Source organism: Pongo pygmaeus, chromosome 2 (genome assembly GCF_028885625.2).
Source record: "Pongo pygmaeus isolate AG05252 chromosome 2, NHGRI_mPonPyg2-v2.0_pri, whole genome shotgun sequence".
In the NCBI taxonomy this organism is placed as follows: Eukaryota; Metazoa; Chordata; class Mammalia; order Primates; family Hominidae; genus Pongo; species Pongo pygmaeus.
Window position 1 is genome coordinate 74963580 of NC_085930.1, and position 15264 is coordinate 74978843.

General features: G+C 43.3%; 1 protein-coding gene across 2 annotated transcripts in view; it reads left to right on the forward strand.

Moving 5' to 3' along the window:
* Positions 1–15264, forward strand: part of IL5RA (interleukin 5 receptor subunit alpha) — a 44048-nt gene that overhangs the window by 23681 nt on the left and 5103 nt on the right. The window contains exons 8-10 of one of the 2 annotated variants that reach the window (XM_054480114.1): positions 10080–10176; positions 11832–11916; positions 12872–12928. In XM_054480114.1, the coding sequence (XP_054336089.1) occupies positions 10080–10176; positions 11832–11916; positions 12872–12928 (239 nt within the window). The remainder of the gene's footprint in view (positions 1–10079; positions 10177–11831; positions 11917–12871; positions 12929–15264) is intronic. The other variant, XM_054480115.1, reaches the window with a different exon arrangement.

The window sequence follows — 15264 nt, forward strand, 5'->3', positions numbered from 1 at the left end:
ATTTTATTCAGAATTTTTTTTTAAGAGATGAGGGGTCTCACTATGTTGCCCAGGCTGGTCTCGAACTCCTGGGCTCAAGCAATCCTCCTGCCTTAGCCTCCTGAGTAGCTGGGACTATAGGCACATGCCACTGAGCTGGGCTGGGATTTTTCTTATGGAAGTAGCAGTTTCATTTTATCAGTACTCGTTATCAACTGCCCTAGATCAGCTGGCTTCTCTGTCTTATCTTAAGAGCTAACTTCCCAATTTTCACATCTTTCTCCTTTTTAAACTTTCTTAACTTCCGGATTCTTCTGTTCCTTTGTTATCTTTGCTGTCTCCTGTTTATCAAAAACTTTTGTTTCCTGACCCTTGTCTTCATGAAGCTGTGTGTTTTCTCAAGTCCATCATCTCCTCTTCTTCCCTCCATCCATGAAGCTCAAATGCCAAGTGTGAAACAAGGAATGATGAAAATAAATTTTCCCACGGTCATATCCTTGCTCGCAAAAAAGAGACTTATGTGGGTCTGCCCTGCACTTATTTCTGGCTGTGTCTTTGGTCAGGATCAGTGGTTCTGAGAACTGCTTCTTCTGTGACAGACTACAATCACTGCAATTGCCCTTCAAAGAAACGTTGGAGTTTTGCTTTGACCTCACTGAAAGCAAAATTTGATGGCCAGGATCTATGCAATGATGCTACTGGGTTCCATTAAAAACATATTTCTTTTTAAAGCTTTCATTAGTCTTGAGATGTATGGCACCTACACCCAGGGGAGTAGAAGACTCAGCACAGTTTTCAGATCACTCATTCATGAGGTCACAGCAGACAGGGGCACCTGCTGCCCCCAGCAGCTCCTTAAACATAGAGATGTGTTGTTCATAGAAAATCTTGGCTTTTGCTTTCCTGTCAGAGTTTGAGCTGGTGGAGTGGGGGTCTCAGAGTCCTGTGACACATCCTAGAATCTGTTAGGACTTAATGAAAATGGGTTGAGGTAGGGTATCAGGGTGGCCTATGGCAATATGGGCTGGAAGGAAGGCCACCCCAGAGAAACTCCTGTGCCTTTTTCTTTTGACTTGACATTCATGGGCTGATGTGTGAGGTGACTTGGTACCTTTGTCCTGGGCACCTGGAATCAAAAACTGGAGTCACCTTTGGGACCATCAAATGCATCTTCATTTTCCAGTTTGCCTGCATTGTGCCAAGGTCCCGCAGCTCCAACCTGATTCCTTGGACTCTGACTCCCACCTGGAGCTCTAATCCCTTCTCTCTGTCTCTCCTGATCCCGTCCCTCTCCTTCAGCAGCTTTTTCTTGTTAAATTCTCACACTGTGGCAAAACAAGGAGGAAGATGAAAGGGAAATGTTGTAGGAGGGTTCACATGAGCTATCCCTAGGCCTTCCAAAATAATCTTGCAAAATTCTTTTGAGGTTACAGATGGGAGCCACTGGGTCTACACGGTAGCAAAAATTGCTTAAAAGTAACAAGAGTTGACCCAATAACAACATGAAAGACCCACTTAGGCTTACCTAAGACTAACACAGCTTATTGTGGTTCTGCTTTTCCTGTGTAGACAGATGGCTTGGTCACACTGCTTCCTTTTGTCCAGGCTGGTTAGATCCCACCTGGCAGCCCCACCGTTTGTTCCCACCACGGGGGCCGGACTGCCTCACGCCTGTGGTCATCCTACTGGCCTGAAGGAGGGCTAACAGGGACCTTTCAAATGTCATCTCCAAATGCCAGGAGCAGGGAGTTCCCACAGTGCTTTCAGGCACAGCCACCTCTATTGTTGCCTACATCGCCCTTCTAGGCATACATTCTGCCTCATGGCGGGATGGCAGCTTGGGGGAGGGAGGGACGCTGTCACGGGGCCAGGCCCTGTGCAGGACATATTCACCTACATCATCTTTTATCATCACACACGATTTCCTAATCACACAGGTGAGAAAACAGATGCAGAGAGGTGAAGGAACTGCTGGAAGCTACACAGATAGTAGGTGGGACATCCGGGTTTGGAACCCAGCCAGAGGATTGGCTCCACACCTGGGTTCTTTTCGAGATGTTCCATTGCCCCAGGGGCTATTACTGCAGCCATAGAAACTGAGGCTGGAGGATGGGCCACACTCAGGCAGAGGGGCTGGGGGCTGTGCAAGCAGGAAGCTCTGCCAGCTCTTGACCCTGTCAGCCTCCATCCAGACAAGCCATTGGGAATGAAGTTAGCCTCTTCAGGCCATTCTTGTCTAAATGTTCCTGTCCAAGTTCTTCATAATGTTCATCTTAATGAACATTATGAACCCTAAATCCTTGAAGGGTAGGAATACCTATACCCTTTTCTGTTCCTCAGTATCTGGAATATTTGGTGTGTGTTTATTTCTCCTGATCTGAGTTTATCTCTCTGCATTTTTAGAATTCTGATAGCACTCCAATTTTGGCCTTGCTTTGATGAAAGGGAAATTATCTTGATGAATTTGTTGACACAATGCATTTCATCCTAATCGTAATTATAATAAGTAATATTTATTGAGCACCTATGTACCAGCACTGTGCTAAGCACTTCACATGTGTTAATTCATTCAATCCTTATCCCTGTTTTATAATGCAGGACATAGAAGCTGGAGAGGCTACCCTGCCAAAGGTCACTTTGGTAGCAAGTGGCAGAACCAGGACTAAACCTTTTTTTTTTTTTTTTTTTTTAATGAGATGGAGTCTCACTCTCTCACCCAGGCTGGAGGGCGGTTACACAATGATCTCGGCTCACTGCAACCTCCACCTCCCATGGGGGTTCAAGCAATTTTCCTGCCTCAGCCACCGGAGTAGCTGGAATTACTCATGCCACCACGCCTGGCTAATTTTGTATCTTTAGTACAGACAGGATTTCACCATGTTGGCCAGGCTGACCTTGAACTCCTGACCTCAAGTGATCCACCCACCTTGGCCTCCCAAAGTGCTGGGATTGCAGGCCTGAGCCACCACACTTGGTCTAGGACTAAACCTCTTTATCCCTTGTTGCTTACTTCTATGTGATGACTACATCCTCTGCAGCCAGCTTCCATCTGCTTTAGCAGGTTGATAAAATAGGCTCAGCAACCCCTTACAGGGAAGAAAGTTCTGGGTTGCTTGGGGGGCTCCAGAAGGTACATAGCCCTTAGTGCTTTGTGGGAAAGCCTGCAGAGAAGAAAACTGCCATGAGGAATTCCCCACTCAACTTCATCAAGTCTAGTCCTACTGGGGGATAATGCAGACAAGCAGTACTACAGTGAGCCATCCAGTTGATCCTGAATGCACACACAAATACACGCATGCACACAAATACACAGTCTCCATTTCCTCTCTCTATTCGGTTAATGCAAGCCCAGTTCCACCAGATGAACATAGTGCAAGTTGTGTGTGTGATCTGGGTCCTTCACTACTCTACACATTTTGTTCACTGAGGCTGCATTTTGCTGCCCTCTTTTTATTTCTCTAAACCAGGTACCTCCCACAGTCCATTTGACAGCTGCCTCGAAAGCTCACTCACCCAAAAGGTCTGATCCTGACTTGCTTGCACTGGGAGCCTGTGATCTGGTTTGGGATGTTCATTTATGAATGATGCCATTCTCCCCTCCAACTGGAGGCAAGTCACAGGAAGCTAGTTAAACCCTGTATCATAGACTGCCATATTGACATCCTCTCAATTATCCAACCCTGTTGGTGCCATTTGAACTTCTCCCAGCACCTGCTGGCTCTAAAAACACAGCAGGCCTGCTCTGTTGGAAGCATCCCATCAATTTACTAATTAGCTCTTTTCCCTGGAAACCTATTGTTGAGTCTGAAATCAGATTCAAAATCAATATGTAAGCACTGAAAGTTCATACTTACATGCACAATTTAAGGTGTAACAGGCTTCCAAATCAAATTCACCTCCTAAGAGCTATTAGTCTAAACCTCATAGATCATAGAATTCTAGATCAAGAGAGACTGCAGCCCTAAAACGGAAGTGGCTTGACAAAGCTCCCAGAGGCAGAGCTGGGACTAGTTTGGGTCCAATACTTGGAGTCCTTCTGCCCTCTGTGTTGCCACTGTCCCAGCCCACCTGCACCCCATGTCCCACTCCATATACATTCTAGGGTCATAGAAGAATAGCAGACTATTGGCTTATTTGCAAGGTCAAATGGTTAAGATGTCAAAAATAATGGAAACTGAGGTCCCCAGACACCAGACAACTGAATTTCCCAAATGCTCTAAGTTAGTGATGCCTAAAAAGCACCCAGGAATCAAATGGGGAGTCTGGAGAGCTTCTCCTCCTTACAAGAACAGGCTGTGTGACTTCTTCTTTCTGAAACCCATCTTTGCATAACCAAATGGCAGTGCCCATTGATTTCTTGAAAAGAAACATCTGCGACTTCCTTTTTAATGGCAAGAAAGGTATTCTCCTTGAGTCAGAGCAAAGAGTCAAATTACCTCGAAATACTTTTTTTTTAATCTCCAAGGTTGGAGACCCCAGAATTCAAATTAAGACTACATTACGGGATCTCCCAATTTTTATAGTATTGAAATTCTTAATCATTTTGACCCAAAGAATGTATACTCTCAGTGGGATCTTCCCTTCTTGCTCTACTTTCAGTAGAACCAGAGTAGGTGCTTACTTTAATCCACTAATGTACTGGCATTTTTTTGCATAAATAAATAACTGAACAGTAGATAATCCACAAGTAATGTCTACTTCACAATAGGTATGTGAAAGCTTTTGCTTGCACAAAATTTTCCTGCCAATTTATGTTTTCTTCAAGGAAAAGCTGACCTTGGTTGTGTTTTCAGGGGTTAGTTCTGTTTTCAACTAGCTATAGGTGAGTAGCCCTAATGCATTTGGGGCAACTGGAGAAGCCAGGCCAGGAGAAATGACTAATGTGCCAACTCCCTCCCGGCAGTGGCCATGACTTTGCTTCACACTTAGTACCTTGTATGCATCAATAACATTTTTTCATTTAATGAAATAAAATCAGGGTTGCCTCTAAATTTTTGCTAATTCAGTGAGAATCTTCGCTTGTCAAAGTGAGGGCTGAAGTGAATAACTTGAGAGTGGTTTAACTGAAAAGATTTTTGTAATCATGGTCAGAAGAAAACGGTACTGTTATCAAAACTTGCCATATCAGGCTAGGGGATATTGCACAAGTTGAGACCCAAATGTGACTGAGAGTGTGACCCTGATAATTATTTACAACACTGCCCCTTCTTTCCGCAGGACCCGTACTTTTTCTGTTGGTTTAACCTAGTTATAAACAGGATCACTTTTTTTCTGCTGATGTACCACTTGCTGAATTTGCATCCCGTGTCTATGTACCTACAGTTTCCGAATGTGGTTATCAGAATACTTGCGTAATGGTTACGAGCATGGAATAGTTTCAGAGATGGGGCCATGAAGCAGGCTGAATTCCTTATTCAGGAAATCAGACTGGGAAATAAAATAAGATGGTATTTGATTTGCTGTTATTAGTTTGTCCCAGCTACTCTGTACACTACCTAAGAGAGAAAGCAATAAAAACGAAGTCTAACAGAGCTTTCAGTTCCAATCCAGAGAACTGAGTATTAATCCTGGAACCATCGAGTATCTGTAGGATTTAGGAAAATAAAAGCTTTGCCACTTTGAGGGTCTGTTTTCCATTATTTAACAAAATGCGGCTAATGCCCTTTTGTAAAACAATAGACATAAGTATATTTCAAAATAAAACTTGAAAAAAAATACTATAGCCATAGGGCTAGGCACAGTTGGTCACACTTGTAATCTCAGCACTTTGGGAGGCCAAAGTGGGAGAATTGCCTGAGTTTAGGAGATTGAGACCAGCCTGGGCAACATACTGAGGCCCCATCTCTACAAAAGATTTTAAAAATTAGCTAGGCATGGTGATGCGCGCCTGTGGCCCCAGCTACTTTGGAGGCTAAGGCGACAGGATTACTTGAATCCAGGAGTTAGAATCTGCAGGGAGCTATGATCATGCCGCTGCACTCCAGCCTGGGTGATACAGCAAGACTCTATCTCATATAAATAAATAAATAGTATAGTCATAGGTTTTTAATAAAGAGTTTCAGTACCACCTAGAGTTTGGGGAATGTCAGGAGAAATGGTAGTTTGCAAAGCAGCCACCTTTAATTAGAGAAGCTGCCTGCACACTTAGCCTTATCAGAAACGGGGATACAAACAATAGAACAGGGCTTCCCACAGTGAAGCACAGAGAGCTATAGGGATGATGCTCAGGAGAGTTCTCAATGAAAAGCAATGCTTAGAATAAGTGAAGTGAAGCTCCTATGTATTCAGTGTGCCCTCAGTTTTGCAGAGGGAGGGAGGGGAATGGGATTCCTATATCAAGGCTAAGAGCACGGACTGGTTGGGCTTCCTCACTTCCTAGCTGTGTGGCCTGGGCTGACTTACTCTGTCCTTTTCTGCCTCAGTTCCTCCATCTGTACGGTGAGAATAATAGTGTCCATCTCAAAGCATTGCTGTAAGAATTAAATTGAGAATGTATGTGAAGCACTTTACACAGTATCTGAGCACCTAGAAGCACTCAGAAAAAGTGAATGTAAAAATATGTATAGAAAATAAGCTCTTAGTTACTTCCAGTGACTACTGATTTTTCTTTTTTATCTTTTATACTTTATTACAACTTTTAAAGTTCCAGCAGCAAAAAGGCACTACTTTTGTTTTCTTTTCTTTTTCTTGAGACAGTGTCTTGCTCTGTAGCCCAGGCTGGAGTGCAGTGGCTTGATGGGCTTACTGCAGCCTCTGCCTCCTAGGTTCAAGGGATCCGCCTGCCTCAGCCTCCCTAGTAGCTGGGATGACAGCCATGCGCCACCACACCTGGATAATTTTTATATTTTTAGAAGAGATGGGCTTTCACCATGTTGGCCAGGCTGGTCTCAAACGCCTGACCTCAAGTGATCTGCCTGTGGGCCTCCCAAAGTGCTGGGATTACAGGCATGAGCTAACACACCCGGCCCAAAAAGGCACTACTTTTCTAAAACCAATTTTATTAAAGGTATGTGTACATGAAGTGACAGTACCCTCGACTGAGTGAGTGGTGCTAGAAAAGGTGCTGGCTGGGGAAGGATCTATGGATTATATATTTCAACTGCCATGTTTTTAGATGAGGAAACCGAGGCCCAGAATGACCACCTTCACAGCAAGCTGAGACTAGAAGCCAGGTTTCCAGACTAGGCAGGGATGAGAGCACTGGACAAAGCATGCCTGTCCAGCACTAATCACTGGGTATGCAGTAATGACATGAACCAAGGGAATGAGGAGAAGGGACAGGGGCTGTAAAGGATGAAAAGAGTCAAAGTGACTTCAAGGCTTCAGATTTGGGGGCTTGGAAGAATGGAGACTGAAATGGGCAGTTAGTGAGAGAAGGGGTTTTTATGTGAAGAAGAGCATGCGTTTGGTTTTGAATGTTGTCAGCCTTGAGAAACATCTGAGCAGGTTTCACCTACAGACAGTTTAAGATCCAGGCCTGGAGCTGAGTGTCAGGCAGGACCAGGAATAAAAACCTGGGAAAAGATTTCATAAAATTAAAGATGAAGTGGTATAAACAAACTTTTCAAAGTTCAAAGAATAGGCCACCGTGGAAAATAGCAAAGGGTCAAAGGATGAGTGGAGAGGGCCAGTCGAAATTAAAATGGGGAGAAGGGCCATCTAAGAAGAGGGAGATGTGGGCAATAAAGCTGAGGACTCGGTTTCAAGGTGGGCTCAACTATACGCAGTCTGAAATTCAGGAAGGAGGTCAGTAAAAATAAAGCTGGAAAAAGAAACCAAGCGTCTTTTGAATTAGACTAGGAGGAAGTCACCGTGATTAAAAAAGCAGTGTTAGAGACCGGAAATGAAGCAGCCCGAAACCCTTAAATAATTTTTTTTTTTTTTTTTTTTTTTTTTTTGAGACAGAGTCTTGCTCTTGTCACCCAGGCTGGAGTGCAGTGGCACGATCTCAGCTCACCACGACCTCCACTTCCCAGGTTCAAGCAATTGTCCTGCCTCAGCCTCCTGAGTAGCTGGGACTACAAACATGAGCTAGCACGCCCTGCTAATTTTTGTATTTTTAGTAGAGACGGGGTTGGCCAGGCTGGTCTTGAATTCCTGACCTCAAGTGATCCGCCCGCCTCAGCCTCCCAAAGTGCTGGGATTACAGGCTTGAGCCACCACACGTGGCCCTTATTCAAGAATTTAGACTGGGAAATAAAGTAAGAAGGTATTTGATGACAGTGGCGAGAGATGGCAGAGCAGGGTCATGGCTTATTCAAGATGAAGGACTCTATGAATCTTTGAAAGCAGAAGGGAAGAGATGAAGAAGGAGATTAAAACTTTCGGGAGGTAGAAGATAAAGCTTGAGTAAGGGTCCTCAGGAGGCAAAAAAGCAAGAGAACAAGGCAAGGCTGGAATCACTAGCATTATATCCCAAGGTATCTCTCCTTCCTGTTAACTTCAATGATTTGAGTTTTAAGTATTTTGGAAGTCTTAGGCTATTAACAAGGACCTGAAAATTCCACTTATGTATTTCTTGTTTTCTAGAGGAAGCAGTTCATGGCAAACTGGGGATGGTAACCTTTTCTCCTGGTGAGGTGTGGTTGAAACCTCACCACAGTATTTAGCACACTGGTCATTAAATCACTGCTTGTGTTGCTATTTGCTGAGTGTGATTCTTTCCTAATGGACTCCATGACAGGAGCACCCATATGTGATCTTTTGACCACTGAATCCCAGTAATTTGTACAGTTCCAAACATATAATAGGAGCCCAATAAATATTAGTTAAATGGATGAATAAAGGAATCAATGAATGAGCAGCTTCTCCCACGGAAAGGAAACTTGTATTCAGGGAGATGACGCAGGATTTACATTACTCAATCAGGCAGATTAGCAAGCACATAACCTTTTTAAACACTATTTGGTAAATGGCCTTGAGTTTTTCTTTTCTTTTTTTTTGCGGGGTGGCTGGTGGGGGACAGAGTCTCGTTCTGTCCCCCAGACTGGAGTGCAGTGGTGCAATCTCGGCTCACTGCAACCGCTGCTGCCTGTGTTCAAGCGATTTTGTGCCTCGGCCTCCCAAGTAGCTGAGATTACAGGTGCCTGCCACCACGCCTGGCTAATTTTTGTATTTTTAGTAGAGATGGGATTTCACCATGTTGGCCAGGCTGGTTTCAAACTCCTGGCCTCAAATGATCCACCTGCCTCGGCCTCCCAAAGTGCTTGGATTTACAGGCGTGAGCCACCGCACTTGGCTTGAGTTTGTCTTAGACGCCTTTCTAATACTTAAAAGAAAAATTACACACCCCAAAGCTATCATAGAAGTTCCTAGAAGAGTTAATGGATGCAGCACACCAACATGGCATGTTTATACATATGTAACAAACCTGCACGTTGTGCACATGTACCCTAAAACTTAAAGTATAATAAAAAAAAAAGAGAACTTCCTAGAAGAATCTGTCCCTTGAATGTAGATTCAAAGCAAATTTAAACAGAATAAGTGGCATACAAAGTACTGACTTTCTGTACTGACTTAATGGCAGTTTTCTTCCTTTCCTATCTGTAAAATGGGAATAATGGTAAGGGGTGCTTTGAAGATATTTAAGATTGAAAAGCACTTAGAGTCTGGTGCCTTTATTGTTCACTACAAGTATTATCTCATACTTTACTTCCTCCAAAAGTTTAATTTCCAACTTTGTAAAATATTTTGATTGTGATGCAATTGGGTTACTCAGTAGGCTTATCTGTTTATGGATTTTCTATCTAAAAACCTTACTATGTACCAAAAACAGATAAGCTCCAAGATCCAAGTGGCACAGTACATGGAATGAACGTCATAAATATTTGCTGATTGATTGAATAAATCATTCCTTAAGAATAAAAGTGGCCTCACTGCCATCATTTCATTTCACCCTATATCAACTTTGTGAGATGGCTGTTACCCATCTTTTACAGATGAGAAATCTCAGGCTTAGGGAAGTTAAGCTACATGCCCAGAACCACCCAGCACCGGCAACTCAAACCTGAGCTGTCTGATGCCCCAAGCCTCATCATTTCTTTTACCTGCTGCTTCTAACTTGGACTTTATTTTTTTCTTTCTTTTTTGATTTCCACCAGGAAATGATGAACACAAGCCCTTGAGAAAGTGGTTTCTCATTGTGCTTATGGCAACCATCTGCTTCATCTTGTTAATTCTCTTGCTCGTCTGTAAAATGTAAGTATTCTTTACATTTGGGAGCTTGCAGTGGGGTCTGAGTACTGCATTTTTACAGGCTTACCATGCATCCGGTAGGCATTCTTATTATCAGGTAAAATTTATGGCATTTTTGTGCCTGGATGACCTGTCCAAGATGAGTGTAGGCCAAATCAAAAGTGGAAACATCCAGAGGTGATTTACGTAAGTCGGACAGAGCACAATGCAGCCCTTGGCTATCACTCACTCCTACTTGAAGTTGTCGACAGCTTTTAATTTCTGTGAAGGTTTCTACTTGTGGGTTCTTTTGATTCCTTCTCAGTCTTCCCCTTGGTCCTTGGCTGTCTAGGGTAAGCTGCCAGTATAGGCTTTTCACAGCTCAGGAAGGCTAAAATCACCACAATGCCTGCATGTCATCATCCTCAGCTATCAAGTCACCAGGCCCCTGAGTGGCTGATGGCTATTAGGTCAAACACAGATTCTAGAAATCGCGTGTTTTCTATCCTATCCTAGAGTCCACAAATGGCCCATAAGTATCCCTTACCCATTTTAGCATTCAGTAAGGCACAAGACCTTTTAGGAGGCTTAAAAACATGTTTTAGCTTGGCCCTTTCATAATTTAGAAAATGAGTTTTATAAGGGCCGGGTGCGGGGGCTCACGCCTGTAATCCCAGCACTTTGGGAGGCCACAGCGGGCGGACCATGAGGTCAGGAGATCGAGACCATCCTGGCTAATGTGGTGAAACCCCATCTCAACTAAAAATACAAAAAATTAGCTGGGCGTGGTGGTACGCGCCTGTATTCCCAGGTACTCGGAAGGCTGAGGCAGAAGAATCGCTTGAACCTGGGAGTTGGAGGCTGCAGTGAGCCAAGATCGTACCACTGCACTCCAGCCTGGGGGACAGAGTGAGACTCTGTCTCAAAAAAATAAAATGACTTTTATATTAAACAGCTTTACTATTATAAACGTTATATTCGGATGGCATCTACAGGTTGGGGCAAGGCAGTACAAAGGAGATGAAAAGAAAGTAAACTCGGCTGGGGATGGTGACTTACGCCTGTAATCTCAGCACTTTGGGAGGCTGAGGCTGGAGGATCACTTGAGGTCAAGAGTTCGAGACCAGCCTGGGCAACATGGTGAAACCCTGTCTCTACAAGAAATACAAAAATTAGCTGAGCGCAGTGGCATGTGCCTGTAGTCCCAGCTACTCAGGAGGCTGAGGCAGGAGAATTGCTTGAGCCCGAGAGGTGGAGACTGCAATGAGCCGCGATGGCGCCACTGCACTCCAGCCTGGGTGACAGAGCAAGACACTGTCTCCAAAAAAAAAAAAAAAAAAAAGTAAGTAAACTCTGTGAGTAAACATAATTGAGGAAGGAATGCTTCAATCAGCACCACCCACTTGAAATATACAGTTCATTTTCAGAGATCAGGCCTGGTACCACCCACTGACACAAAGCAGTTTCCATTTGGTCTTCCCTGGATGACTCAGGGCTACAGCAGAGCCTTGTGGTACCCACAAAGTCTTCACCTATAATTTTGGAAGTCTTGGTACATAAAGATTTTGAATTTACAAAACAGCAGGTTCTAGAATTAACCAGGTCAATTTTTAGAGTAGATATTTAGAGACAAAAGGTATACTCATGCTCACCTAATTCCTTCTTTACTCTGTTTTCAGATGTCATTTATGGATCAAGTTGTTTCCACCAATTCCAGCACCAAAAAGTAATATCAAAGATCTCTTTGTAACCACTAACTATGAGGTAATGTTGACAGTTCTTATGATATGCCATATGTGTCCAGGGTTGAGTCCCCTGGGAGCTGTCATTTGGTTCTTAGTTTTCTATATTATAAGGCAGGGTTTTTACTCAGAAGGCCAGGAGCATTTCTGTTGCTTCAGTCATTCTGTTCTTTGGCTGATTCAGTTGTTTGTATTTTTTAAGAGATGGGGTCTTGATATATTGCCCAGGCTGGTCTCAAACACCTGGGTCTAAGTGATCCTCCCACCTCAGCCTCCCAAGTAGCTGGGACTACAGAAGCATGCCACCATGCCTGCTTGCCTGATTGTTTTATTATGCATGTTCATTACTGTTTTGACATACTGGAAAGGTACTGAGTTATAAGTGTTCTTGACAGTTAGACTTAAATTTTAATTTCATATCAGCCATCCCTTAACTGACTTTGGACAATCTCTTCAACCCTCTGAGTTCTGAATTTCTTTCTGGTATAATAAGGGACACAGATGAGATTGTACAATGTTCTGCTTGGCTCTGATGTTTTAAGACTCCATGTTTCCACATGAGTATGTTAGTTAATAGAGAATTTTCAGAGGGAACTTTAGCTCTTTAGTATACAAAAGACTATAGAAAAGGCAAATTATTTTACCCAATATGCATTTTCTTAGGCCTGTTCACCATTCAGAGCACTTAGGTTCAGCCCAGTGGTCACTTACTTATGTCTCTCCAATTGTTCCAGCATCATTTGTTGAAGTAAATCATCCTTTCCCCAGTGAATTTTCTTGGCATTTCTGTTGGAAATTAGTTGCTATATATAGTTGGTTCTATTTCTGGACTATCTCTTTGGTTTTATTGATCTATTTATCTATCTTTATGCCAATACAATACTGTCTTGATTACTGTAGCTTTATTGTAAACCACGAGACCATTTGTGTAAGGCCTCCAAAAGTGATTTTTTAAAAAGTTGTTTTGGTTATTCTAGGTCCTCTGCATTTTCATATACATCTTAGATTCGGCTGATAATTTTCTACAAAAAAAGGTAGCTAGGATTTGGGGTGAGATTGTGTTGAGTTATAAGTTAATTTGGAGAAAAGTGACATCTTAATAATATTAAGTCTTCTCATCTATAAACACAGCATATCACTCCATTTATTTAGGTTTTCTTTATCTTCTCTCAGCAATGGTTTGTGATTTTTCAGTGTATAATTATTGCACTTTGTCAAGTTTATCCTTAAGGTGAATGGTTATTTAGATCAGGGCTCAACAAACTTTTTCTGTAAAGGGCCAGGTAGTAAATATTTGAGGGACAAATGGTTTCTGTCTCAACTCTTCACCTCTGCCATTGTAGTGTGAAAGTAGCCACAGAAAATGTGCTAATGAATGAGTGTGGCTGTGCTCCAGTAAAACTTCATTTTCAAAAACAGGCAACCAGCCAGATTTGGCCCGCGGCTGTAGTTTGCCAACCCTTGATTTAGATCAAACAGTTTTCTTAGCAACTTTAGGTTTCTCTCAAATGAAGTAACTCATGATTGGATGAACCACCTGGTGACTGGTTGTAGGGAAAAGAAAGGGTTCATGGAAAAACTCACCACAATAATTAATTTCAATAAGTGGTGAACTTTCCTTAGCATTTGCAGTTTTGGTATTGGAAGGATTCATAGACAGTTACAGTTACTAGCCGACTGAGGTAGAGAATGGAGGCTGGCAAAAGAATCATTCTGCCCATGGTTGGATCTTTGTGTTCTCCTTTATCAGGGGAATGGCCCATCTGCTCTTGTTCACTGAGTTCTTTAGGAAGAAGAGTGGGCTCCAAGGTGGAGCTTTGGTGCCGGTTCTGGATGTGTGCTGCCAGTCCCTCCTTGCTCTAGTACACTCACCCCTGAGTAACCACATCTGGTTTTGTTTGTTTGAGATGGAGTCTAGCTTTGTCACCCAATCTGGAGTGCAGTGGAGCCATCTCAGCACACTGCAACCTCCACCTCCCGAGTTTAAGTGATTCTCCTGCCTCAGCCTCCCGTATAGCTGGGATTACAGGTGCCCGCCACCACGCCCAGCTAATTTTTGTATTTTTAGTAGAGACAGGATTATACCATGTTGGCCAGGCTGGTCTTGAACTCCTGACCTCAAGTGATCCAGCCTCCCAAAGTGCTGGGATTACAGGCGTGAGCCACTGCACCCAGCCCACATCTAGTTTAAGTAGCCAACTGAAGTCATTTGTCCTGGCCTCTTAATGGAACATCTTAATGCTGGTATCTAATTTCCCTACAGAGCCCCAAAAGATTTCCTTTAATATTCTGAAGTTGGTGAAATAAACTGGTTTAAAAGCTTATTGTATAAGGTTGTGATTTGTTGTTAATTAAAATCAAGTCATGTGTGTAAAATAACAACTTGGGGCAGACAAGCTGATTTCAGAATAAGCAGAGGATGAATGTCAGCACTCAACAGTGCCTGGCTTCTCAGGACAACTTATTCTCTTCTCACATTGCAGAGTTTCACATAAAAACAAAGCAGTTAGAGACTGAGAGAAGAAAGAAAGAACACATAGAATGGGGGAAATGAAGTACTGCCTGGTGCTGTGGGCCTTATGGCCTAAATTCTCCCCCTGAGAGGGGATGAGAGCCAGTGCAGAGCTGCCTACAGCTGGGCCCCATGAGGGCGTGCACAGCCTCCACCTCCAAGGACAAAAGCCATCCAACCCATTCTCCGAGGCTGTGCTACAAGGGTGACAAGAGGGCACATTGGTGCTATGGGCAGTGGCCACTAGGAAATGTTTGGCTAGTGGGAAAGGAAACCCTCTGCTTTTCATGGTAATGTGCACCTCTGAGCTTGGGGTGGGTGCTCAAAGTCCCAGGACTTACAGGAGCTCTGCCAGAGCAAGTTTTTGCTTGTTCAGACCTCAGTTAGAAATTTAGACCTCAGTTAGAAATTTAGACATCAGTGAAGGGCCGGTCACAGTGGCTCATGCCTGTAATCCCAGCACTTTGAGAGGCCAAAATGGGCAGATCACTTAAGCTCACAAGTTTGAAACCAGCCTGACCAACATGGCAAAACCCCATCTCTACAAAAAATGCAAAAATTACTCAGGCATGGTGGTGCACACCTGTAGTCCCAGCTACTCAGGAGGCTGAGGTGGGAAGATGGCTTGAGCCCAGGAGGCGGAGGTTGCAGTGAGCTGAGATTATGCCACTGCACTGCAGCTTGGGTGATGGAGCCAGAACTTGTCAAAAAAAAAAAAAAATATATATATATATGTATATATACACACACACTGTGAAGGAAGGAAGTTGGCCTTTAGCAGTAAAAAAGAAAGGCTTATTCTAAAAAATCAGATCCTGAGTTTTCTGATAATTTACTTATTTAGACATTTTTTGTAGA